The 27,408-nt window shown below is 43.4% G+C and overlaps 1 protein-coding gene and 2 long non-coding RNA genes across 7 annotated transcripts in view; 2 read left to right on the top strand and 1 right to left on the bottom strand.

The window, feature by feature from the left end:
* Window positions 1-1,405: 1,405 nt before the first annotated feature.
* On the bottom strand, window positions 1,406-26,829 carry LOC309347982. Its single transcript, XR_014159105.1, has 2 exons — window positions 26,564-26,829; window positions 1,406-4,991 (listed from the first exon to the last, which is right to left on the bottom strand). It is a non-coding gene; the product is annotated as an uncharacterized lncRNA (long non-coding RNA).
* On the top strand, window positions 4,988-8,059 carry LOC309347949. Its single transcript, XR_014159066.1, has 2 exons — window positions 4,988-5,345; window positions 5,441-8,059. It is a non-coding gene; the product is annotated as an uncharacterized lncRNA (long non-coding RNA).
* The window catches only part of AKAP11 (A-kinase anchoring protein 11), a 44,183-nt gene continuing 28,961 nt past the window's right edge, over window positions 12,187-27,408 (top strand). For 4 of the 5 annotated variants that reach the window (XM_081872579.1, XM_081872581.1, XM_081872582.1 and 1 more), the window contains exons 1-6: window positions 12,187-12,319; window positions 18,067-18,164; window positions 18,447-18,557; window positions 22,541-22,585; window positions 25,741-25,872; window positions 26,254-26,518. In XM_081872579.1, coding sequence (XP_081728705.1) covers window positions 18,105-18,164; window positions 18,447-18,557; window positions 22,541-22,585; window positions 25,741-25,872; window positions 26,254-26,518 — 613 coding nt within the window. In that variant the 5' untranslated portion in view covers window positions 12,187-12,319; window positions 18,067-18,104. Of the gene's footprint in view, window positions 12,320-17,434; window positions 17,506-18,066; window positions 18,165-18,446; window positions 18,558-22,540; window positions 22,586-25,740; window positions 25,873-26,253; window positions 26,519-27,408 lie in introns of all 5 variants that reach the window. The other variant, XM_081872580.1, reaches the window with a different exon arrangement.

Here is a 27,408-nt window from a genome sequence, read left to right on the forward strand (position 1 = left end):
AACAACCTGATTGGGTCCCTCGGTTGCTGGGGTAATTCTGGCCAATGGATTGAGAGAATTTGCAGCTGGGGGACCTATTTATACCGCTGCACGTTGCGTCGAGCTTCTTGTTAGCGCCTTGTGCCCACCCTCCCTCTATTTAGGGTCTTGCCATGACCTTGCTATGCCGTTGTGGGTCATCTGCTTTTGGGGCAGGGGCCCAATAGGAATTTTCCCATTTGGCTGATTGGCTGGTGCCGCTTGGGTTTCGCCTGCCGCGTAGCAAATCATCGCAACTTTGTAAGGTTTGGCGGTTAGGCATTGGTTCAAGGTATGGTGGAGGGGAGGTTGTCACACCTGCCCCTGCCAATGTGCGATAGGGTATTCCGTTAAAGGAATCCAGGTGCTAGCCATGCTTTTGTCCGATCCCCTTCCAGGGGTTTGGGCCATGCCAGAGCACCTGGGAGCATTTTGGGGTGAGGTTGTGTCTGTGGTAGGACCAGTCTCTTACCGACTTCTGCTGTTGTCAGTGCTGCCCTGCTGGAGCAAGTCGAACCAATGCCTAAGGAAACCACTCACATTCTGTAATCAATAAAGTTGTGGCCCAAATTAGGCCAATAACCTTAAACCAGGCGTCCCCAAACTCAACCCTCCAGATGTTTGGGGACTACAATTCCCATCACCCCTGACCACTGGCCCTGTTAGCTAGGGATGATGGGAGTTGTAGTCCCAAAGCATCTGTAGTTTGGGGATGCCTGCCTTAAACTAATATTAGTGTCAACTGTGTTTCTTTGGGAGGTCTTGCAGGTCTTCACATGCAAAGTAAATGGATTTCAACCATCAAAACTAAAAGTGGCACAGCCTCCTCCCTTAAAGATTGTGGGTTTGGGTTGTAGCCAACTAAGTTCTAATCAGAGTAGACTCATTGTAATGGACCTTTTAGTTGTGGCCATTAATTTAAATGGGTCCACTTGGAGGAGGATTAACACTGGAGACAATCCACTGATATCTCCAGGGACAGACAACATGTTTCTCCTGCTAGCCTAATGTGTTTGCTCCTGATTATATTCCTTATATTCCCCAGATAAGTCCATGGCTGCTATTCTCTCTTTTGAGAAAAAGTAACCACCACCACAATTTTGTTGTGCAGTCAGTGTATACCCTTGACAATCAATGCTTTTATCTTCACTGGATGTAATTGTCAATCACATTGACAGGTGTTTTGCTAAAAGAGGGTCTTCAAAGATTATAGTCACATTTTTACTTTTTGAAATACGGAAACCCTAAGAAATATACCTTATTTTTCCATGTATAAGACGCCCCCGTGTATAAGACAACCCCTGTTTTTTGAGCCCAAAATTAAGAAATAAATAATTGCAACGTTCCATGTATAAGACAACCTCCAATTTTAAACTTAAAAAAAATGGGGGGGGGAATATAGTCTTATACATAGAAAAATACAGTAATTTGGAATTTTATTTTATTTTTTCTGCTTTTTAAAATAAAGAAATAGTTCTGTGTTTTAAAAGGACAGATATGTGACTTTTACATATAAGAAAGCTAGTGGACTTTCCCATAAAATTGGGAAATGAAGAACACTGATTTTAACGCTATGTCTTAAAATGTCGTTAGTATTGTGAAAGGGTTTGTTCAGAATTGTCACAGTGGTTGGAAAATAACTTAAAAATCATAGCCTGTAAGTAAAACAGAAAGCAACCAGCTATATTGATGTTGTTCTCAGTTGTCAAGTAGCAGTTTAGAGGAAAAAGAAATGTTGTTTCAGGACAGAGTGGTAGTTTACTTATGCTTTGTGGTGGTTGCAGCATGTATGTATTTGTGGCGATAACTTTATATATCTGCATATATCCAGTTCTTCAACTTGCTCTGAAGAAAACAAGTAGGCTCTGGTAAACAAGTGAATGCTTGAGTTTTTTTATAATTATGTATTAATTTCTGTCTGTGCTGCGTATGATGTGGAAGGGGCTGGTGTAAATAAAACTTGGTTCTATAGGTAGCTACCCTCCAGACAGTTTAAGTAAATCACCATACATTTATTTAAATGAAAATTTGCACAATGGAGTGCAAATTTCTGCTGCAAAGGCCACATAGTTGAACCTGATATGCACGGCTTTGTGGCGGTGAGGGGAAGCAGTCCTGGTCGAGGGGACATTTTGCTTGAGGTGATGCCTGCAGGCCTTCCTATTGAGAGGCTCATGCAGGTAAAAACCAGCTGAGTAAGAATCTAAGATAAGGACAAATATTCCCAGGTCACTCTCTGTTGTCAGGGTCAAATAACTGCACTAATTTGTCACTTGAGAAGCAACTGTTGCTCACATAATTCTTTTTACCTCTGAACTTTGAATTAATTATATGGAAGATTAGTTGTACTCTCTTCCCCTAGAACAGATATTTGCGGTGGGAAAAACAGTCACACCACAGTTGTTGAATGTAATCCATTCCAGAAGCCCGTTCGGCTTCTGAAATGTTCCACAACTGAATCACAGCTTCCGATCGACTGCAAGAACTTCTTGCATTCAAGCGGAAGCCGCGTTGAATGTTTGGCTTCCGAAAAACGTTTAATAACCTGAACACTTATTTCTGGGTTTTCAGTGTTCAGGAGTCGAAATGTATGATAACGGTGTTCAGGAACTGAGGTTTGACTGTAGCAGTTTAAGCTTTTGTTGCATGTGTGCAATGTAGTATGCTGATTTCCTATATAATTTGGATGGGTATTCAACTATGTTTTACACAGAGTAAATCCAATGAAAGGAATGAACATGATTAAGTTTGGTCTATTAATTCCAGCAGCTCCACTCTGCATTAAATATCACCCTCGTTTATAATAGTGGAATCATAACAACTACTACAAACCAACAACAACAACAACAACAACAACAACAACATTATAAGAGTAAAAAGACAGTAACAGCAGCCAGATCCTTATTGGAAACGATATTCTGAAAGTCTGCTGAAATGAAACTGTATAGTTTTGTCAATGTTAAACGTATTGCTTTGCAGTTACTTCAGTCCGGCAAAGACATTGTGCACCTGGTTAGCTTTAAACATGAGTCTCATCAATTAGTCTATTAAAAAACAGAAACAGTATTTGCTCCTTAAGACAGATATAGTACTGATAAAAAATGGAAGCTGCAACTTTTAAAATAGGTGCGAGGAACCCCACTGGTTTTACCCTCTCCTCCCAGCCACAAGCTATTTATAAGAGAATAACTGAAAGGGGAAAGGGCTTTGATGGCGTGCAAAATGTACCTTGGCCGGCTTCTTCCTCTACAAGAAGTTCAGATGTCTCGGTAGATGGATTTGTGTTCCTGACAAATACGCAAACAGTGTGCTCAGTGAATTTTGCATTTGCTAAGTACCTGTATGCTCTTGCCTTTTGAAGTGTCTGGGCAAAGCGATGGGGGTGGAGACGCTCCTTCAGGTCTACATTATTTGGGGATGGAAGTCTTTTTGCTTTTTAGCACAGGGAGAGATAAAAGGGTATTGCACAGTTTTGTTTTGTTTTTTAAACCATCTTGATACAAAACATCCTTGGAGAAAATGGTGAAACTCTAGTGGAGTTACTAAGGATTAAGTACATGCCTCTGTTTCCAAGTGAAATAGCTCTCTGTGCATGTCTGTGAAGGTTGTAGAATGGTGGGAGGGGCCCTTACTACCACGGATTGGGTCCCCCACAGCTTCCCACTGGGATTTTGTTGTTGTTTAGTAGTTTAGTCGTGTCCGACTCTTCATGACCCCATGGACCAGAGCACGCCAGGCACTCCTGTCTTCCACTGCCTCCCGCAGTTTGGTCAGACTCATGCTGGTAGCTTCGAGAACACTATCCAACCATCTCGTCTTCTGCCGTCCCCTTCTCCTTGTGCCCTCCATCTTTCCCAACATCAGGGTCTTTTCCAGGGAGTCTTTTCTTCTCATGAGGTGGCCAAAGTACTGGAGCCTCAGCTTCATGATCTGTCCTTCCAGTGAGCACTCAGGGCTGATTTCCTTCAGAATGGAGAGGTTTGATCTTCTTGCAGTCCATGGGACTCTCAAGAGTCTCCTCCAGCACCAGAGTTCAAAAGCATCAATTCTTTGGCGATCAGCCTTCTTTATGGTCCAGCTCTCACTTCCATACATCACTACTGGGAAAACCATAGCTTTAACTATACGGACCTTTGTTGGCAAGGTGATGTCTCTGCTTTTTCAGATGCTGTCTAGGTTTGTCATTGCTTTTCTCCCAAGAAGCAGGCGTCTTTTAATTTTGTGGCTGCTGTCACCATCTGCAGTGATCATGGAGCCCAAGAAAGTAAAATCTCTCGCTGCCTCCATTTCTTCCCCTTCTATTTGCCAGGAGGTGATGGGCCCAGTGGCCATGATCTTCATTTTTTTGATGTTGAGCTTCAAACCATATTTTGCGCTCTCCTCTTTCACCCTCATTAAAAGGTTCTTTAATTCCTCCTCACTTTCTGCCATCAATGTTGTGTCATCTGCATATCTGAGGTTGTTGATATTTCTTCCGGCAATCTTAATTCCGGCTAGGGATTCATCCAGCCCAGCCACAACCCTCAACCAGTCTGAAAAAGTTTACTCATTCCTGTGCATAAATAAGTAAACGTAAATAAGTAACCATAGCCATTTGTACCTGTGTGTGTGTGATTTCACATATGTGGGAAAAATTAATCCAGTTTGAGAGATATGATGAGAGAGAGATGAAACATACAAGATGGATAGCTTTTATCATAGTTGCTTTTTGTGTCAAGGTAAATGGTAGGAAATGGTTGGACCGGGTTTACAAAATCTTAGGTGTGCCGAATCCTGCATGGGATTGCAGCCTCAACCCTTTATTTTCAGTGGAGTTGGTCACAGCATAGGACCAGGCTGTTAATATTTTGAATACTTATAACTTAACATAGCTCAAGGGGAGAATGCGTTTGACTGTTTCCATGAGAGATTCCTACAGGCTTCAATTCTATTTAAAAGACTTCGGCTTTTCCCAGTGTGCAACTATCATTTCACTATAAAATAGTGGGGAGCCTCTGGCCTGCAGGAGATGCTGGGGAAGTTAAAGCTGTGGCTGCGAAAGAACAGCCAGCAGCTTGCTTATTATTATTATCCATCATTGTTGTTATAATTATTAACTCCAAGGCTTCTTAGTTGTTCCTTTGCAGTTGCAGCTTGAACCCAGTTGAATTCTCTGCTCTTTGAATTGTGTGCTGTTGAGGTTTTTAAAGCTGTTTTCCGCAGGGATCCCATTCATTTTGGCGCTCCCAAAAGCAGAGATATTTCTACAGTAGAAGGTTGAGTGTGTGTGTTTCATGGCTAAGACTCAGCAGGAAGAAGAGGAAATACTCTGCCTACTTTTGGGGGCAGTGGGGGAGGCAGGAGTAAGGAGGAGAAATAATACACTTAACCTTCTGGGAGCTTATTTCAATTCTGTGGTTTAAAACCAAAACAATTAGAAGAGCTGAGCTACCTCTATGAGTTCAGTTTTCAAATTTTGCATTTCTTCAAAATATACTTCCAGGCTTCTCACTTTCTCAACCTTATTTTTTATTTGTTTTGGTTGGAATCGGTAGGTTAGCCGCTTTTTAATCCAACTCTCGAATGAAACGAGGTTACCAGCTCTTCTTTAGGGGATACGTTCTTCACAGCACAAGTGTTTTGTCCAATGTAACCCAAGGAATTTTAAACCCAAGAAATAGTAAGAAAGTATAGTACAGTCATACCTTGGGTTGCGAACGTGATCCTTGCAAGAGGCACGTTCGCAACCCGCAGCGCAGTGCCACGTCTGCGCATGTGCGTGATGCAATTTGGTGCTTCTGTGCATGTGCCGAAACCTGGAAGTAACCTTTTCTGGTACTTCCGGGTTCGGCGCGGTCCACAACCTGAAAATGCGCAACCCGCAGCGTTCGCAACCCAAGGTATGACTGTACCTGCAAGTAAAACAAACCATTTCCTTTCTGTGTTCTCCCCTGCATCCCCCTCCCCCGAAAAAAGCACTGGTTTTGTATCTTAAATGACGTTGCTTCTGCCAATGTCTGTGTATTTCAGGGTGTGCCAATCACTGACAAGGTCAGACATTTAGAGGCTCTAAGGTGACTTTGTTCTCACTTAAATGTGCATATATTCCTTATGTGACCAAATGTTGAAAAGTACTAACGAGCCGGTCCTGCTGGTTAATGGTAATTTTGCAAAGTATTGCATGCGAAAAAAATTTCCTTCAGCAACATGTACTTCTTTTATTCAAACAAACAAACAAACAAACAAACAAACAAACAGACCCAAAGTTTCAGCTAGTTAGCCAGATCTTAGAATTTTGTGTTTTTCAAAACCATATGAAGTTATCCATAATAATCAGATAGCAGCACTGTTGCCAAAGTGTCTAATTTACATTTTTTTTTTGTATTGACAATTGTCTGAAAATTCCCACTGTACGAGGTCTTGTGTGCCATTTCCCTCTTTCCTCCTGCTGTTCTGCGTTATAGCTAAGCCAGGAATATTGAGTTAACAAGAACTATGAAGCCGCTGCATATTTCTTACCTTTCATCTTTCAGGGTGCCTGGATTCCGTTTCTTGTCCAAGGCGTTTGATAACTCTCTTACTTTTCTAAATGCCAGTGTATGTGAGATCAGAAAGTAGCTATGCGACGCCAACTCGTGTCGAACTGGAAGAACATTTATTTTCGTTTATTAAAACTTGCGCATACCGCCTTTCCTCTTGTTAGATCAGGATGGCATGTGACATAAAATCAATACAAACAAACACAAAACAATCGTAAAAGCAACAGGAGAGAAGTGAAACAGATTGAGATTTGCTCAAATTTAAATGTTTTATTTCCTGGGTGGGGGAAAAATGTTTCTGTCTAGCGCAGGGGTAGTTAATCTCCAGCAGATGGACTCCAGTGTTCATCTGCCCCTCAGCCTAGCCAGTGGTCGGGAATGATGGGAGTTGTCATCTGATGTGGAGGGGCCCAGGGGAGCCAGCCCTGGTCTAGAGCTGACATTTTCTCTTGGGGAGGCCATTTTACAACCTGGGCACCGCATCCATTCAAGGGGCAGCTTATTCCCCTAATGTGCAATTGTGAACAATTTAACCTTTCTGTGCCTACGTTTTCCCATTTGGAGAATGGGAATCCTGCCTAGCAGCTTATTTGCAAAACATAGTCTGAAGATATCTAAATGACAAGTGCTATGCAAGTGATTAATGGTTTTCTTATGTTAAACAGCAGTTACCACAAATCCGAGTTTTATTTTCGTAGAGGTGGAAGGGATCCCGGGCATCATCAGGTCCAGCCCCCTGCAAGGCAGGAATCTCAGCTAAAGCATCCATGATTGATGGGCATCCAACCTCTGCTTAGAGGGTTATTGATATTGATGACTCTTTCGTAGTTCAGATCTTTACCTATGGGGTGGTGCAGCCTTCTTGCAGCAGGGATAGCCTCCTCCCATTGAGAGCGCCAACCTTAGTGCATGGGTTGTGTGCCTTGCCCACTGAGAGTGTAGCCATTCCCTGAGCCCTGGGCCAGGCCATGGGCACTGAGATGCTCTGCAGGTGAGCCTAGCTGTCGTCTTCGTATGCTGTAAAAAGACTCCAATTTTTCAGTGTGTCAGCAAACTTGCCCATGAAATCTGTTGAGCAGAGAATGTTGTAAGTTTGGGCTTTATTTACTTGTATTTGTTTTTAAGAAACAGTGAGTTTTTGTCTGTTTACATACTGTTTACAATGACACAGGTTTATTTTTAATATATACAACGGTTGAGATATTTATTGCATATGCTATTTGAAAGATGTTTTATGTGTTTTGCACCTTTGGGATATATTGTTACATTTCTGTATTCAGAATATTTGGGTGGTTCTGTTAATAGTAATTTTATGACTTCTAAGTGACCAGTTTTTTGTGCCTTTTTATTACTGGATGCATGATTGCCTATTTATTATTGTATGGAAGTCATGGAGATGTGTATTTTTGTATGCTGCTGGATGCAATGGTTGATTTTATTGTACATTTATGAGATATGCCTCCCTTAAAGGGCACTTGATGGATCTTCCTTCTGAAATAAACCAATACATACAATCTCAATAATTTATTTGAATTTTTTTTTAGTGAGAAATGGGTTTAATGAGCAGACTGACTTCTGAATAGACAAGATTGGGATTGCCCTGGACAAGAACATCTAACGCTCTGCATATTGTGTCTGTTGCTCTAGGATTCCTTTGTCCATTGCACAACAAAAGATGGAGGGTGGTTGTCTCCGAACATTGGATGAATGCCTGGCTCCTCATTCCTTTTATTTGTGTGCCGCTTTTCCGCGCACACAAAAAACATGCTCAAAGGGGCTTACGACAAAGAAAACAGTAACATTTCACAAACAAACAGTGAAAAGGAATTTCCTAATAACATAGCAAAACAACACAATAGCAAACATAGTAACATACAAAAAACCCCTTTCAGTACTATAAATATAGCAAGATTATCTAAACAACACCCAGCATGCAATAACAAAAATAACAAGGGTGTTATGTACTGAAGTTCTCACCCTGGGCCAGCAGGGGGATACTGTAGATAGTTATGCAAATGAAGGATCGAAAGTGACGTTCAGTGATTGGCTAGTTACAGAAAATGGTTACTGTTGCATTCTAGTGGAGCTCTATATAAGCAGGCTGACTGAGCTCCTCAGTTCAGTTCTGTTCCAGCTTACAAATAAAGAGCTGCTTTGGAAGAATCGCTGTGTCGTCTGATATGTTTGCCCACAACTTAACAAAGGGAGCCTGACCGTTGCCATAGAAACGCCCCTCCCATGATGGGGCTTACAGTTCCTCTCCTTCAGCAGCTTCATAGGAGGCTTCCAAGTGCAGGGGGCGAAGTAGCTGAAAACACTCCTCCCATGATGTTCCTCATAAGAAATAAAGATGCATAGATCCATAGATGCATAGCACCCAGTGACTTGCAGTTCCAGTGGGCAATTTCTCTAAAATGAAATGCTCCCTCCACCTTGTGGTGGTGAATACGTCCAAGTTCTTCCATCTTTTCCACTCCAGAGACTGCTGGCTGTCTCTTCTCACCCAAGAATGCAGCTGCTGTTGAATTTGCTGCAGGACACACCTGTACTTTGGCTCTGTTAGGTGGCGTTACACAGTATCTCCCTAAATTTAGATTTAAGTTTTCAGTGCTTGTGTGAACACGCAAACATCATGTAGTTGTTACCTGGTCTGTGTTAAGTTGTGGGTGAACATATCAGACGACACAGCGATTCTTCAAACAACTCTTGTATATTCACAGGCCAGAACAGAACTGAACTGAAGGGTTCAGCCAGCCTGCTTATATAGAGCTCCACTAGAATGCAACAGTAACTACTTTCTGTAACTATCCAATCACTGAACGTCACTTTCAATCCCTTATTTGCATATGTGGACCTGAGTGAAAACTACCGGTATCTACAGTATCCCCCTGCTGGCCCAGGGTGAGAACTTCAGTACATAACAGTCTGCTTCTCATGCTGTTCATTTGAGGGCACCTTTATTGGGGGCTGATGATCATCCCAGCTGGGCCTATTTCACCCAAACAAATTTCCCATTTGTCCTGTTTTTAAAACAACACCGTTCAATCAGCTTGTCGCCTTCTGACTATCTTTCTGCAGAAGAGAAGAGAGAAGATACTGGTTCGAATACGTTCTCACTGCACAATAGAGGCATCGCAGTTTCTCATTCCCGCCTTTTGCATTAATTTCTGATTTGCACTAAACCCAACAGCAAGCATGTCTGGGACATAACACTAATACAGGGGTACCTCAGGTTAAGTACTTAATTTGTTCCGGAGGTCCGTTCTTAACCTGAAACTGTTCTTAACCTGAAGCACCGCTTTAGCTAATGGGGCCTCCCGCTGCCGCCGCGCTGCCGCCACGTGATTTCTGTTCTCATCCTGAAGCAAAGTTCTTAATCCGAGATACTATTTCTGGGTTAGCGGAGTCTGTAACCTGAAGCATATGTAACCTGAAGTACCACTGTGTGTGTGTGTGTGTGTGTGTGTGTGTGTGTATGTATATATATATAAAACACACACACACACACACACACACAATCACAATCACATAACATTATTAAAATACCTGAAGCGTATGTCACCCGAGGTACCACTGTAAAAGTTTATTGCATGCGAGGTTAGTTTGATCTTACACATTTGTGCAGTTAATTTCGACTCATCTGCAACACATACCATAGAAGACATAACATGAGCTGCGTCTCAAACTATAACTATTCAAAATATATTGGGGTGGGGAAAAGAGCAGAACCTGACTAAAGCACCAACAGGAGTTAACAGCACATCCAGCCTCTTCCCTTTCTTCAGGTGTGCTCACAAAGAACAGTTTCATGCTGAAATGTCATGTTAGGGGAATACTTGGTAACCCACAACAACATGGTGAAGGCCATGGGAAGATCTAGTGCAAAAATGCAGAGGTGGAAGCAGTGGCGTAGCATGTGTTGTCAGCGCCCGGGGCAAGGCAAGTAATTTGCGCCCCCTAACCCGTGGATTTTAGCACTCGAGTCTCTTCCACTAGATTAGCGCGCCCCCCCCCAGATGTTGCGCCCGGTGCGCCCGGCCCCCCCTGTTCCCCCCACGCTACGCCACTGGGTGGAAGTCCAGCCTAGTATGACAGCAGACTGTTTCTTCAATCCAAGACCCCCATACTGTTGTTGAAAAATGTAGGGTTGGCATTCACAGCTCATCTCTCCATGAAGGGATTCAGTGTCCCTTAAGCCCATTATTGGTCAGAGAGAAATGAATGGAGGCAGGAACCAATAGAAGGAAAGCAAGGAAATGTTTATTTTTCTGTTGCACCAGTCGTCCCCCTCCCCACCGGGTGAGGACCCAGAACAAAGGCGTGTAAAAACTTTTAAAGGTTTTAGAAATTGCCCAACCCCTTAGCCACCCCAAAGCACCACACAAGTGTTGCAGAAGGCAGATTCCAAAATTCATATTCCAGGTAGCGAATGCCTCAGACGGGCCTGCAGGCAATTCATACTAAATGCTACGGGTCAGACTTTGGATTGGCTTACAACAACCCTGACGTGTTGTTCAGGAATATTAGACCTTAATTGCACATTGGGTTGAAACTGGAGAGAATCAACCCTAAAATAGAATCCATTGCTTTTTATGCAGGTTGTTGGCCAGAGAGAGTTGGGTGGTATTGCAAACCCTTCAGAGATGGCTAGATTGACTGGGAAAATCTAGAGATGGCTAGATTGACTGGGAAAATCAGAAATCAGAAGGATCAAAACTTCAATAGAAAATGGGACAAATATGGATTGTCTTTAAAAGAACACTGTAAACACTTGAACTCTTTGGCAGGCTGTGAATAATGTTACAAAGACTTTGGATATATTGGAGGACTATAATTCTTTTTTTGACCTCCTCAACCACTGACTAATGCAGAACCACTTTGCTATGGGGTGGGAAAGAGTCTCCCAGGGGTTATCTAGTCTAACCCCCTGCTATTCAGGAGCCAGCTTGTATAGTCTAGTACAGTGGTACCTCGGGTTAAGTACTTAATTCGTTCTGGAGGTCCGTTCTTAACCTGAAACTGTTCTTAACCTGAAGCACCACTTTAGCTAATGGGGCCTCCTGCTGCCGCTGCACCGGCGGAGCACAATTTCTGTTCTCCTCCTGAAGCAAAGTTCTTAACCTGAAGCACTATTTCTGGGTTAGCGGAGTCTGTAACCTGAAGCATCTGTAACCTGAGGTACCACTGTATATTCTAGTACAGTGGTACCTCGGGTTACAGGTGCTTCAGGTTACAGACTCCGCTAACCCAGAAATAGTGCTTCAGGTTAAGAACAGTGCTTCAGGGTGAGAACAGAAATCGTGCTCTGGCGGCGCAGCGGCAGCAGGAGGCTCCCATTAGCTGAAGTGGTGCTTCAGGTTAAGAACAGTTTCAGGTTAAGAACGGACCTCCAGAACGAATTAAGTTCTTAACCTGAGGTACCATTGTATATTGTGGGGGTGGGGGGGAAAGAACCACAAGCACAAGCAGTAGTAATTTTACATTTATTTATAGCCCGCCTTTTCCCCTGACAGGGACTCCAGGCGGCTTACGTAAGAGCAGGCCGGGGCGGGCAGACCGGGGGGAGCGGGGCACGAGCGTCACGCGGCGGCTTCGTTCGCAGCTACTGCGCATGCGGGAGTGTGTGGCAGCCGGGTGGGGGGGGGCGAACGTTAGCGGCGGCGGCGAACGCGTCCCTGTGCGTGTTCTCGCGAGAAGGAGGAGGCGGAGGAGGAGGAGGAGGAGGCGGCGGCGGCGAAGGCGATGGTCCGCGAGTTGTGGGGGGAAGGAAGGAAACGCCTCAGGTGAGGAGGGCGGGGCGGGCGGAATGGAGCCGGGCGAGGGGGCGTCGAGACCCCCTTGAAAAGGGACAGGTGACTGCGGGGAGGGGGTGGGGGGAGGGCTGCGCGCGCCCCCCGCCCTCCCCCCTCAGAGCAACGGTCCGGCGCCCCCTCCCCCCCGCTCCTTCCTGCCTCTCGTGACGTCACTCCGGACCCCTCCCCCCTTTCCCTCATTCTGGCCGCGCGCGGGGGGGGGGGCAGGAAGAGGAGCAGCAGCCACGACACCCATGATGATGATGATGATGATGATGCTCCGCGGGATCCTCGCAGCTGCACCGGGGGGACGGGGGGGGGTCTCTAGGTCACGGGGGGGGGGGCGGGGAGACCCTTCCGTGCGCGCCCCCGCCCCCGCTTTGCCCGCTGCTTTTCTTATTCCTAGTAGGAGCAATGAATTAGCTCAGTGCTCAGGTGGCTTGGGAGCGCTTTACAAAACTGTTATTTTTTATATATATAAATGGGGTGTGTGTGTGTGTGGATATATGTGTGTAATTATTGTATATTTAATAAATAATCACTATAAATAATTGTAATGGATATTATGTCTTATCCACTTGGGGCAACCATTATTATTTATAATAGATGTTATTTATTATTACAAATAATTATAGATATAAACACACACACACACACATATATATATATACAGTGGTACCTTGGGTTAAGTACTTAATTCGTTCTGCAGGTCCGTTCTTAACCTGAAACTGTTCTTAACCTGAAGCACCACTTTAGCTAATGGGGCCTGCCGCACCGCCAGAGCACGATTTCTGTTCTCATCCTGAAGCAAAGTTCTTAACCCAAGGTACTATTTCTGGGTTAGCAGAGTCTGTAATCTGAAGCATCTGTAACCTGAAGTACCACTATACACACACACACACACACACACACACACACAATCACAATCACATAACATTATTAAAATACAGAGTAATTAAAGATACACCACAATTAAAACACAATGGGAACGTACACAGCAAAATGATCTACTTTGGGATTGCGCAACTGTTTGAACTGGAGAGAGTGGCCAAGAGGTCAAGTCAAGGCCTTTGTCTGACCCGGCAGGAAGGCAGTAAAGATGGGGCTTCTCCTGTTCCAGTGCAGCATGGGCATCTCGCCACCCCATCCTGCTTCTGCGCAGGCCAGTAATCCTCAGGCCAGGACGCAACTCACAGGGGTCTGTGTCCGTTGGTGCCCTTACTGGGCATTGCATTGGAAGTCAGCCTTTTAGGTAACCTGCTCCAGAGTCGTTCAGTGCCTCCTGTGCAAGTAACAAGGCCTCGGAATGGACTCAGTGGCTAATAATTTTGTTCTGTGAACCACCCTGAGACCTCCGGGTATAGGGTGATATAAAAATTCAATCAATGTTAATAAAAAAAGCCATGCACATCCCTTTAAGGGGCTCTGCTTGCCACCCAGTAGGTAAAGGTAAAGGACCCCTGGATGGTTAAGTCCAGTCAAAGGCAATAGGTGCGGCACTCGTCTCTCTTTTTAGGCTGAGGGAGCTAGCGTTTGTCCACAGACAGATTTCCAGGTCATGTGGCCAGCATGACTAAACCGCTTCTGGTGCAACAGGACACCATGACAAGTGCCAGAGCGCATGGAAACATCATTTGCATTCCCACCGCAGCGGTACCTATTTACCTACTTGCACTGGTGTGCTTTCGAACTTCTAGGTTGGTAGGAGCTGGGACAGAGCAACGGGAGCTCACTCCGTTGTGCGGATTCGAACTGCCAACCTTCTGATTGGCAAGCCCAAGAGGCTCAGTGGTTTAGACCACAGCACCACCCGCGTCTCTTTGCCACCCAGTAGAAGTCCATGTGCATCTTAGATAGCCATAGCCATCCATATATTAAAAGAGTGGGAGATAATGGCTTGTCTGAAGCCACCTAGTAAGTTGGTAGCAGAAAACATAAATGTGCCCCTTCTCCCTACCACCTGCATAAAGACGTCTCATCTGGACTGAGATCATAGCACAAGAGGAGGACCTTTGTTTCCCCACATCCCTTTTTAGCAACCCCCCCTCCTCGAAAGTTGCAGTTTCTCCCTGAAGGTGCCCCATGGCATCTTTGGGGCAAATAATGGGGGGGGGGGGGAGAAAATGGACAATTTTCCCCACAATCTCGGACTGTGCATGTCTTCGGTGAGGCCCTGAGGATAGCCTCAGGGCCTCACCGAAGACATGCACAGTCCGAGATTGTGGGGCAACAAGGAAAATAATTGTGCCTCCCTGGTCCAGCATGTGTATCTACAACACCAGGCCATTAAAAAATACAAAACTTTTTTTCAGTGGACCCTGGTATTTGCTCCCCCTTGCCAGGTGCTAGCTCAGTGCCTAAAGACAACTTCTACAAGCCACACTCTGCTTAGATTTTTGCTATAAGATACTTTTAAGAACTGTATAACGTTATGGTAGTAAAAAAAGAAAAATGATTGAATTCAAACCATATGATGAAGCTATTATAAATTGAGCTAAACTGGGTTGACAAGAGTACTGTATAGAGTCAGCTTGGCGTCAGCTCTTTCAGCCTGTTGTGTACCTTATGCCTTTAAAAACTGAGGTGCCTAGGTGACTAGATGCAAAGCGGAATGGGGTTTCTGTATATTGAAATACTTGTAGAATATAAAATCTCAGCAACTATGGTTGTTCTTACCCTGTACAGGCAATGACCAATTTATGCACATTCGATATGTGGGGGGCATTATGGGCTTATGCATGCTCTGCCATCGCGCACAATGACCTGGCACACAAACCCCACCTAAATTGGGGGTTGTCTATATCAAAATTCACCATCAATATATAGAACACAAAAGAACAAGTAGGGTTTGCCAATAAATGTTGGTGCCTATTTGTTGAAAATACATAATTGCTCCTACTTCACTTAGTTTTCTGGTGACCATGAAAATATTAGTAAGGTTATAACTTACTGAGCCAGCTATTGCTAGTGAATATGTATGTATGTATGCAATTTAAGTTATATTTAACTGCCTGTTGGGCCTGGTTGCACCCTTGGAAACTCTCTTAGTCCAAGACCTCTGTCCCAGTAGACATGAAGTAATAAAAAGACTAAAAGTAATAAAAAGACTAAAAGGAACTGGACAGAGTACGTTTTTCTCATTGCCAGGTAACAACAGCCTCCCACACTCATTTGAAATGCAGGGGATGGGGAGGAGATTTCAAGGTGACAGAGTGCAGTTTCTAACCAGACCAGAGCCATCTAACCTGTTTTGAAAATTAAGCATTCTTTGCAGACTTCTGTGTAATCAGAAAACTCTTAATTTTAAAAATTGGCCTTACAAAAGATGGTAATTTACCTGACAGGTGCACAGCAGTTGCAAACTGCTCATTTATTCCTGGTACCTCTTCTCCTCTGTCAGGTATTTTGCTAAATAGCCGTTGCTCACCATTTTCAGTCAGGTATATTGTCACCATTCAGTCTGGGGATGGAACTGGCTAGTGCTTGTGTGCCAAGTGGATCAGGCCTGAGTAACATCATTCAGGAATCTTTCTTTGCTAAAATGAATGAAAGGATAGCAGATGAACAGAACACAACCTGTGGTCTTCCATTGCAAAGGAATATAAGGACAAATAACCAGCCTAAAAATGAAGGTCCAAAGGTTCCTTGTGAAGAAGTCCTGGAAAAGGGGAAAGAGTTTAGAGTGAAAGAATTACCCTATTTAGTTAACTAACCCTAATCCACACGCTAAGGGGGGGAGGGATAATCACAAATAGGATCTTGGGAGCCTTGAAAAAAATAGATAAGATGGGAGAATGAAGTGCCACCCTCAAGTGCTCCCTTTCAAAACCTCTGCTGTGCAGCACCCTAAAAAATCGTGATTCTTTTTGTGGATTGGTTCTCTGAAATGACATTGAGAGTCAGCTGTGTTTATATACACATGGGCTGATGAGGCACTGCCTCAGTCAGAAATCCAAATGGCTTGGCAGTTCTTCCCTGCCAAGATTCAGGTTTGAATTGTCTCAGTACAGTGGTGCCCCGCAAGACGAACGCCTTGCAAGACGGAAAACCCGCTAGACGAAAGGGTTTTCTGTTTTGGAGGCGCTTCGCTAAACGAATTTCTCTATGGGGTTGCTTCGCAAGACGAAGAAATCTTGCGAGTTCCCGCGGGGTTTTTTCGCTTTTTTTTTTGCCCTTTCCTAAGCCGCTAAGCCGCTTATCAGCTGTTCTGCTGATAAGCCGCTTAACAGCTGATTGCTAAAAGCCGCCAAACCGCTAATAGCGCTAATCCGCTAAGCTGTCAATGGGCTTGCTTCGCAAGACGAAAAAACCGCTATACGAAGAGCCTCACGGAACGGATTAATTTCGTCTTGCGAGGCACCACTGTATTGTTCTCCGCACATGCATGGGAACATCTTCCTTTTGTATAGGCCCCAAATTTCTGCATGTTTAAGTAGTGAAAGTCTAGATTGCTGGCCTGCTTCTTAGCTCCCTGCTTCTTAGCTCCCCACTCCCCACCCCCTCGTAAGCAAAAACCGGTTTACACACAAACTTCTGGTTGCTATGCAGTTGCTAAAGTTGAAGACCCAGGTTCCCCCACACTCTCTTTGCTGGCCACTGGCGAATGTCATTCATGTTTCAGCCTGACCATACAGACTAGGAATTTCATAGCAGTAGCAATAGTCAGACTAGGAACTTTGTGATTCTTAGCTACCACACTATACCAATTGTGTATTTACTTCTTCATCAAATTATTATAATCAGATTAGTTGATGCATTGAAGCTCTGTTCATACATCTAAAATTTAAGTCCTATCTAGCGCCTTTTATAGTTTAATAATTACAGTTGCATTATGAATAAATGTGTTTATAGAAGGCATTAACAATACAAAAAAAGCTTATTTGTTTTGTCCTCCAGAAGCCAACTCCAAATCCCACCCCAAATTTTGATTTGGTTCAAGTTTCTGGCATCTGGCAGGGGAACACATTTTTTTGGCTTGCAGTTATACTATTCATGTTACTCATATTCAGTCAGGAAGTAAACACAACCAGCTGGGGAATGGCAGTGCTAGACTGGTCAGATATTATTTTGTTTGGCACTGAATTATTGCAATTTTATTACTCATAGCCAATGCATTGGGAGGAATAAAACCTGGTAAAATCTCCAGTTGCAAGTGGAGGTGTTTCCATGTTCTAAAGGTATAGTATTTAGCTTACCTTAGACACCCAGATTTTTCAGAGTTACACTTTTTTTCTTACTGCATTTGAAATGGGGAGCTTTCCTCTCCTAGACAAAAATGAGAGTTTGAGTTGTTGCTGCTAACAAATTGTACCCTTTAAAGTATTTTCTTGCTAAGCTGTTAGTTTCTCCAAGCATATTCTCTCTGAGTTTCTTTGAGTAATATGGACTCTGTCTCCTGAGTTTTCTAAAAACAGCTTTCAGCTATTGCAAATTAAAACAAGGGATTCTCTGCATCTGGTACAAAAAAAAGTATATGATCTGAGAGATGTGTTCCTGTGTTATCTGCAACACCAGAACCTCTCCTGTAGTGAGTCTCTCCCATATCCCTAGTCAAATAAGCCTGACTATTTGCTAATGGTAAAGCTGTCTGGCTAGTATGCCGTTTATATTCATTTAATTTTCTGCTATTTAATTCACACCCTTCATTGTTTTTAGCAAAATGATTATTAAAAAATGTAAACAACAGTTGATTTCGTCAAGTTATCCGATTGCTATCTCCTTTTGTTTTTGTTTTTTAGAAGTTGTTGGATTCATCATTAGAAACAAAAAGTAAGCAATGGATGGCCATATCAGGATCCGAAGCAGTCATAGGATGTCAAGGGTACCAGTGAGAAAGGTGAAGTCTTGTTCTTTTGGCTATCCTGTTGTTGAATAAATCTATCTTGTACTGTCTTGTAGCCATGATAAAGGTTTGACATAATATTTCCGATTATGTTACATTCTTGGCTTTTCAAATATCCATTTGTCTGCAACTAGACCTAAAGTCAGGAGTACCTCTACCTTTACCTTTAGACTGAATTGAGTGTATGTACACATCTAGTTACCTGGTGTAAAACCTGAATCTTAAAAGGCTAGAAAAATATATGGTGTGTTTTCATTTCCTGTTTTCTTTTTCCAGAGCTTTGGTGAATGTTCAATGCCTCCCATGAAGGCATTGTTGCAAAGTGAAAAAGAATTATGCACAGTATCAGCAGAAGAGTTGAAGGCGGAGAAAGACAATTTCAATGAGGTCTTGTTTTGTTTTTACACATCAGGTTTTTTAAAAATAAATTGCTTTTCACTTACATCCATGCTAGCAAATATTGATTTTATGCTCATTATAAAGACATCATAAATGAGTGCTGCTTGAGTATACTACTAGCAGTGGAGGCTTGTGCTATGTTTTGTATAATTAACTAGCAACCTTGTAACTGATGTTGCTTGGGAATTCTAAGAAGCAAAAAATCAGTGTAGTTTTGAAAGGTGTGGTCTGCTATCTTGATTCAAAATGGTATCTATATACAGTGGTGCCTCGCAAGACGAAAAGAATCCGTTCCGCGAGTCTCTTCGTCTAGCGGTTTTTTTGTCTTGCAAAGCAAGCCCATTGACGGCTTAGCGGATTAGCGCTATTAGCGGCTTTTAGCGGCTTAGCGGATAAGCGGCTTATCGGCTTAGAAAAAGGGGGGGGAGGAAAAAAACCCCGCAGGAACTCACAAGACATTTTCGTCTTGCGAAGCAAACCCCATAGGAAATTCGTTTTGCGAAGCACCTCCAAAACGGAAAACTCTTTCGTCTAGCGAGTTTTCCGTCTTGCGAGGCATTCGTCTTGTGGGGCACCACTGTAGAATTGTAGAGATGTGCAACTAACCTCTGCTTAAAAATCTCAAATGAAGGACAGTGTACCACCATATGAGATAATCCATTCCACCGTCAGATGGCTCTTACTGTCAGAAAGTTCTCCCTAATACTTATTCAGAGTCTTCTTTCTTGTAACTTGATTCTATTGGTTTGTATCCTACTCTCTGGAGCAGGAGAAAAGAAGATTGCTCCATCGTCCATGTAATAACCCATTGCTATTTGAAGATGCCTATCATATCTCCACTCAGTCTCCTCTTTTCCAGGCTAAACATACCCAACCCCCTCAACTACTCCTTATAATGCTTGGTTTCCAGACCCTTGATCATTTTGGTTGGCCTGCTCTGCACATATTCCAGCTTGTCAATACCCTTCTTGAATTGTGGTGCCCAGAACTGGACACAGGACTCCAGGGGTGGTCTGACCAAGGCAGAATAGAGTGGTACCATTAATTCCCTTTATCAGGACACTATACTTCTGTTGATGCAGCTTAGCATAGCATTTTGTAGATCTTATATTCTTGGTGGACCATATGGAGGAATTTAGTAGACCTTACATACTTGGCAATGCTTGAGTTCCAACAGATATTCAACAGATATCATTCTGAGTGTTTGGTAATCTGCTGTAGTAAGGGAGCATCCAAGTCTTCGGTCTAGCTTTGAGGAGTGTAGCAGACACCCAAAGTAAGTTACAGATAGGTAGCCGTGTTGGTCTGCCATAGTCAAAACAAAACAGATTCCTTCCAGTAGCACCTTAAAGACCAACTAAGTCAGTTCTTGGTATGAGCTTTCATGTGCATGCACACTTCTTCAGATACACTGAAACAGAAGTTTCCAGACCCTTCTATATAGAGAAGGGTAGGAGAACACTTCAATCTCCCAGGACATTCTATACAAGATCTCAAAGTAGCTGTTTTACTACAAAGGAATTTCAGAAATAGACTGGAAAGAGAAGCTGCTGAATTACAACTTATCACCAAACTTAAAACCATGGAGAAACCTGGTCTGAACAAAGACCTTGGATTCTTATCTCATTATACATGACAAAGCCATTTTTCACCTTTTCACCCCTTGCTTTTTCCTGTAAGACCTATTGCAGTCATTAAGAGTCGTCAACAGGCTCATCACAGCTATCTGCCAATCACCCATTCCCACCACCCTTCTGAGTAATACCCCTCCCCACCTTCTCACTATATAGAAGGGTCTGGAAACTTCTGTTTCAGTGTATCTGAAGAAGTGTGCATGCACACGAAAGCTCATACCAAGAACTGACTTAGTTGGTCTTTAAGGTGCTACTGGAAGGAATCTGTTTTGTTTTGACCCAAAGTAAGGTCACTGTTGTTTCCCTCTCTTACAATTTTTACCCAAATATTCTCAATCTGCCTTCCATGCTCCAGGTCATAGATATCTTCACAGGTGTACACATCATTCTTATATACTGCTATTCCTTCTCCTTCTCCCTTCCTGCTTGGTCTATTCTTTTTGAGCAGGTTTCTACATCCCAGTCGTGAGTCTCATCTCACCATGTTTCAGTAATGCCTATTAGGTAATATTTCCTATCCTGTAGTAAGAACTTACTGTAGTAAGAACTCAGGGGACATGGGTGGTGCTGTGGGTTAAACCACAGAGCCTAGGGCTTGCCAATCAGAAGGTCGGCAGTTCAAATCCCCGTGACGGGGTGAGCTCCCGTTGCTCGGTCCCTGCTCCTGCCCACCTAGCAGTTTGAAAGCACGTCAAAGTACAAGTAGATAAATAGGTACCTCTCCGGCACCTCTCCGGCGGGAAGGTAAACGCCGTTTCCATGCGCTGCTCTGGTTTGCCAGAAGCGGCTTAGTAATACTGGCCCCATAACCAATAAAGCCAATAAAGCAAGATGAGTGCCACAACCCCAGAGTCGGTCACGATTGGACCTCATAGTCAGGGGTCCCTTTACCTTTTAGTAAGAACTCAAATTCATCTTGCTTGTTTCCCATGCTGTATGCATCATTATAGAGAAAACTGAAACCATGAGTCATTCCATCCAGCAGCTTCTTTCTTGTCTTTTCTACCCATTAGTAGGTTCCTGTAGCACCATTCCTATGAAGTTTCCCCTGTTGTCTGTAATATTTTCTCCCTCCCTCTCAGGATTTAGTTGAAAGCTCTCAAGATCAAGTTCACAAGACTCTTAGAAAACACATTGTTGCCAGTCACTGTCTTAATAATAATAATAATGCACTGTGAGGTGCAATAGCAGAAACCATGGTCCGAGAAGCCATATCTTTCCCAACAACACCAGCACAGCCAGTTTTTTCTTTCTAGTATTTTCCTCTCTCCTCCTGGGTCACGACCTTCAACAGGAAGGAGTGATGAAAAAACCGCCTGTACTCCTAGGACCTTCACCTTCCTACCCAGAGCCTCGTAGTCCCTTGCTGCATGTTGAAGGCTGTGTCTGTCAGTATCATTTGTACCCACATGAATCGGAAGGAAAGGGTAAAACTCAGCAGGCTTTATAAGACTTGTCAACTTGTCTGTCCTGTCTTGAATCATTGTACCTGCAAAACCGCACACCTCCCAGGATATCCTGTTTCCTCTACACACTGCTGCCTCTGTCCCCCTCAGTAAGGAGTCACTTTTCCACCACCAGTTGTTTCCTCCTCCTCTGGGAAGTGGCAGGAATTCCCTCCTCTGGGAAGTGGCAGTGCTGAACATAGATGAAAACATGCTTCTTGATAACCAGGTTATGATACCTTAAGAGGAATCCAAATGCATTGTGAGCAGACAAATAACTTTCCATTATAATGTTGTGGGAAAAGTTTTGCATAGTGAATCTTCAAAAACTTATTCTAAAAATAAAACCAAATGATAAATCGGAGTACAGAACAATTTTCAGATTTCTAAAAATACTTACTGAACAATTACGTGTAATCAAACAATTGCTCAGTCTCCTGATCTGGGTTTACCCTGCTAAATTGCCTAGGTAAGGGTAAGATTCCTGGCTGTAGCATAACAGTATCTCTTGGAGCTTCTTTGCCCGCTGTTTTCCTTGTCATTTTTTGCAGGTGACATACAAGGGTGTGTGTTGGGGGTATGCATACCCCTTCAGAATCTCAGATGCAGCACATTTGGTCATTATGTGACCCATGTACACCTCGCAGAAAGGTACTGGGCAGCCAACTTCTGTCCAGTGCCTCATTGCATATTAATAACGGAAATAGTATGCACTTAGGGTATATGGATAAGTAATAAAGCACAGCCACCCATCTCCTCTTGGTAAAATGTGTCTTAGAGGAAATCCATATTCTATTCTATAGCTGTATAGTTCTACATCTATATAGTGTAGAATTGAAAGCTTTGATATAATTCTATTTGCTTAGATAACATATATGTATTTCTATTACAGGTCACATTTCTGTGCTTTGCTGATGAGACAGCTGTTGCTCCTAAGGTATGGTGTCTGCATAAGATATCTTAGTTGACTGGCAGAGCAAACTGGGAAAGCATCATGATATATGCCCACTGGTGATACTCCAGCACAATAACCTTTGCATCCAAACCTTGTTTGGAGGTGATTGGGAGGCGCTGTGGTCTAAACCACAAAGCCTAGGGCTTGTCAATCAGAAGGTTGGCGGTTTGAATCCCTGCAACGGGGTGAGCTCCCGTTGCTGCGTCTCAGCTCCTGCCCACCTAGCAGTTTGAAAGCACGTCAAAGTGCAAGTAGATCAATAGGTACCACTCCGGTGGGAAGGTAAACGGCGTTTCCGTGCGCTGCTCTGGTTCTCCAGAAGTGGCTTAGTCATGCTCCCTCGGCCATTAAAGCGAGATGAGCACTGCAACTCCAGAGTCATCTGTGACAGGACCTAACGGTCAGGGGTCCCTTACCTTTAAGGCCCTCTAAAGGAGACTAAGCCTAGCAGAGGTAACAAGCAGGCATCATGCAGCACCATTGATGTCACCGAAACAGCAAACACGACCCACAAGCCATGCTCAACATGCACGCCCTACATATGGCCAATCTCATGTGCACACTGTAAACAAACATGTCAGCATCCCCCCGGTGAGACACAATTGAAGCCCCCACAAGCACCCTAAATGCTCCCAGATGCTACCCACTCTTCATGAATATGAATGAAATAATAATAATAATAATAATAATAATAATAATAATAATAATAATTTATTATTTATACCCCACCCATCTGGCTGGGTTTCCCCAGCCACTCTGGGCGGCTTCCAAAAGAATATTAAAATACTATGATACATCAAACATTAAAAGCATCTCTAAACAGGGCTGCCTTCAGATGTCTTCTAAAAGTCTGGTAGTTGTTGTTCTCTTTGACATCTGGTGGGAGGGCGTTCCACAGGGAGGGCGCCACTACAGAGAAGGCCCTCTGCCTGGTTCCCTGTAACTTGGCTTCTCGCAGTGAGGGAACCGCCAGAAGGCCCTCAGTGCTGGACCTCAGTGTCCGGGTAGAACGATGGGGGTGGAGACGCTCCTTCAGGTATACTGGACCGAGGCCGTTTAGGGCTTTAAAGGTCAGAACCAACACTTTGAATTGTGCTCGGAAACGTACTGGGAGCCAATGTAGGTCTTTCAAGACCGGTGTTATATGGTCTCGGCGGCCGCTCCCTGTCACCAGTCTGGCTGCTGCGTTCTGGATTAGTTGTAGTTTCCGGGTCACCTTCAAAGGTAGCCCCACATAGAGCGCATTGCAGTAGTCCAAGCGGGAGATAACCAGAGCATGCACCACTCTGGCGAGGCAGTCCACAGGCAGATAGGGTCTCAGCCTGCGTACCAGATGGAGCTGGTACACAGCTGCCCTGGACACGGATTTAACCTGTGCCTCCATGGACAGCTGTGAGTCCAAAATGACTCCCAGGCTGCGCACCTGGTCCTTCAGGGGCACAGTTACCCCATTCAGGACCAGGGAGTCCTCCACACCTGCCCGCCTCCTGTCCCCCAGAAACAGTACTTCTGTCTTGTCAGGATTCAATCTCAATCTGTTAGCCGCCATCCATCCTCCAACCGGTCATGAAACATGACCACACACAAAAAGACGCTGAAGGAAGGTTTGTTGCAAGCTTGGAAGGCGATACAAAGCTCAAACGGTACATCCTGTGAACAGTCCCATCGGGTGCAGCAGTGGAGGAGACAGCTAGCATGGACAGCTGGCAGTTTGCTCTTTCACCACCACCTCTCCCACTTCCTGGCACTGTCTCTGGGGGCAGGGAAGCCCCCATGAATGGCAGCAGGTGGGGGCTGGCTGAGAGCAGACTCGGGTTGGTGGAGTAGCGCACCATTTGTCCCAATCGATCACTCTCTTCTGCTGCTGTGTAAAAGACAAAATAGTAGTAGTAAGTGGTGTTACTGTTAGGTAACATTTTTTAATACTATATGATCCTTAATTTGGGGAAACCCAGCCAGATGGGTAGGGTATAAATAATAAATTATAATTATAAATATAATCTCCTTCAGTCTTTAGTATTCCCATGATAGAAATACAGCAGTTCTCTTTTTCCAGAGGGAGCCTTAATTTGAAATGGTGACTGTACAAAATTCCTAGGGACAAAAAAGGGCATTTAGCTTAGTCTACTTCTGTGACGGGGACACAGGTGGCTCTGTGGGTTAAACCACAGAGCCTAGGACTTGCTGATCAGAAGGTCGGCGGTTCGAATCCCCGCGACGGGGTGAGCTCCCGTTGCTCGGTCCCTGCTCCTGCCAACCTAGCAGTTCGAAAGCACATCAAAGTGCAAGTAGATAAATAGGTACCGCTCCAGTGGGAAGGTAAACAGCGTTTCCGTGCGCTGCTCTGGTTCACCAGAAGCGGCTTAGTCATGCTGGCCACATGACCCGGAAGCTGTACGCCAGCTCCCTCGGCCTATAGAGCGAGATGAGCACCACAACCCCAGAGTCGGTCACGACTGGACCTGATGGTCAGAGGTCCTTTACCTTTACCTTTTTACTTCTGTGCTATAGGAGCACTCAGACATGCCTCAGCATGCCAGAAGTGTAAGTAAGTGTAAAAGTATAAACAGCCTTTGCCTTTAAAGCCCTGAAAGGTCTGGCATCAGAGCATCTCATGAACTGGCTTCTGTTATATGAAATGGTTTGGAAATTTCACTCAGCTTCTGATGCTCCTCTTGCAGTTCCAATACAGGCAGTGTTTGGGTTGTAGGGAACAAGAGCCTTTTCAGTTGTGGCACCGAGATTAAGATGTGTTTCCCATTTTTAAGAAGGTACTTTAGTTGGTTTTGTTTCAGTTGGCATTGTTTAGTTATGACCTTTAAGGATTCATTGTTTTATTGTTTCTGTCTGCTTTGTATTGATTCAGTTGTCTGTGCTTTTCTATTTTAAATTTCTTTCATTGTTGTTTTATTGTCAGCTGCCTTGTGAGTGCATTATGGAAAAGGGCAGTGTATACATTTTATAATAAAATAATTGGAATAATTGGAATTGTAAATTGGCTTGTAAATAAAACAGGATTCCAGCACTGTGGAACTATGTCCGGGTGAAAGAATGCTCGGCTGAGTTTGCCACAAGTCCTCTGACATTAAAGGAAAGTTTTCCTAGCATGAGTGTATTATTCTCTGTGTTTGGTTTAGGAATTGGCAGCCATGTCTGTTGAGCTCCCAGATCTTCTGAAATCCCTCCATTTGTGCACTTTACATGAAAATGATGTCATTTTCCTAAAGGATATTCATAAACCATTGGAGACCAGTGTTCTTAAGCAGAAGGTAAGAGAGATTTAAAATACATAAATGTATGATTGGTGGTATACTTCATTTAATTTGCCTTTCAAATTAATTGTATTAATCTGACACAACATTCTGAATATAAAATGTGAAATGTGTGTGTGTATTACTCAGTTCTACAAATTGTCAAAGGCTTATGTATACACACTGGGAGTGTTGCTGAAAAAGTTAAGTCATTATTTTGATAATGGAAACTTGTCAATATTCCCCCCCCCCATTATACTCAGGGAATATACTTTTCATTTTTTTGAAATTATTAGCAGAAACTTCACTTTATTTTCTTAACTGATGTCACTGCAGTTTAGAAAAGAAGGAATAATCTTTGAATGGGTAAAATTACATTTTCTCTCTCTCTTTCTCAAGAATTACCCCTCACGGATTCTGTGTGTGATGAAATTGTCTCCATCATTTGCAAGACACGAAGTGGATTCTTTATTTACTTTACTGAGTAAATATGCTGCTGGTATAAGATGTACTGTGGAAATGCGCTCATTGCAGAAGCACCTGTCTGTCATACCCCATGCTGAGGATGACGATACTAATCAATCAGTGTCATCAATTGAGGATGATTTCGTTACTGCGTTAGAACATTTAGATGAAGATGAGCCCACAAAAATGATAAACTCTGGTTAGTGTTCCTGCAATATTCTGATAGCGTAAAGGGATTGAATACAGTGGTACCTCGCAAGACGAATGCCTCGAAAGACGAAAAACTCGCAAAACGAAAGAGTTTTTCGTTTTTTGAGTTGCTTCGCAAGACGGATTTCCCTATGGGCTTGCTTCGCAAGACGAAAACGTCTTGCAAGTTTGTTTCCTTTGTCTTGCAAGTTTGTTTCCTTTTTCTTAAAACCGTGCATTCACTTCGAGGAGCAACTCATAGCACGCGGTGTGGTAGCCTTTTTTGAGGTTTTTGAAGACTTTGGTGATTTTTGAAGCTTTTCCAAAGTCCGTGCTTCGCAAGACGAAAAAATTGCAAGACGAAAAAACTCGTGGAACGAATTAATTTTGTCTTGCGAGGCACCACTGTACCACGATTAGCTTTTTAAAAGTGAAATACTTGTATATACAGTAGGCTATTGGTTTCTGTACCATATATATATATATATATATATATATATATATATATATATATATATATCTATCTATCTATCTATCTATCTATCTATCAAGCAATACTAGCCCCTGTGATGAACTCTGATTTTTTGGAATGACCCATCTAATAAACAATAATTGACTATGCTTGCTCAGATTTGGTAAATCTTGTGTAATCTCTGGCCTTTTTCTTGAAGCAACAGTTTGTGATTGCATAAATATGAGATGTTCTTGAAGTAGAATCCAAGCTGTCAATCTAAATTAAAGGAGATATATAAGTTGTTGATACTTTAAGATTTTATTAGCTTCTTAAGTAAAGATGGGCAGGTTCTTTCCATCTCACCACAGAGTTGATCCATGCTCTTTTTCAACAAAAATGGAAGACATTACTTTTTCTGAGACCGACAGAGGACTGTCCCCAAAACA

The sequence above is a fragment of the Podarcis erhardii genome (assembly GCF_964252035.2).
Source record: "Podarcis erhardii genome assembly, chromosome: 8".
NCBI classification, from domain to species: domain Eukaryota; kingdom Metazoa; phylum Chordata; class Lepidosauria; order Squamata; family Lacertidae; genus Podarcis; species Podarcis erhardii.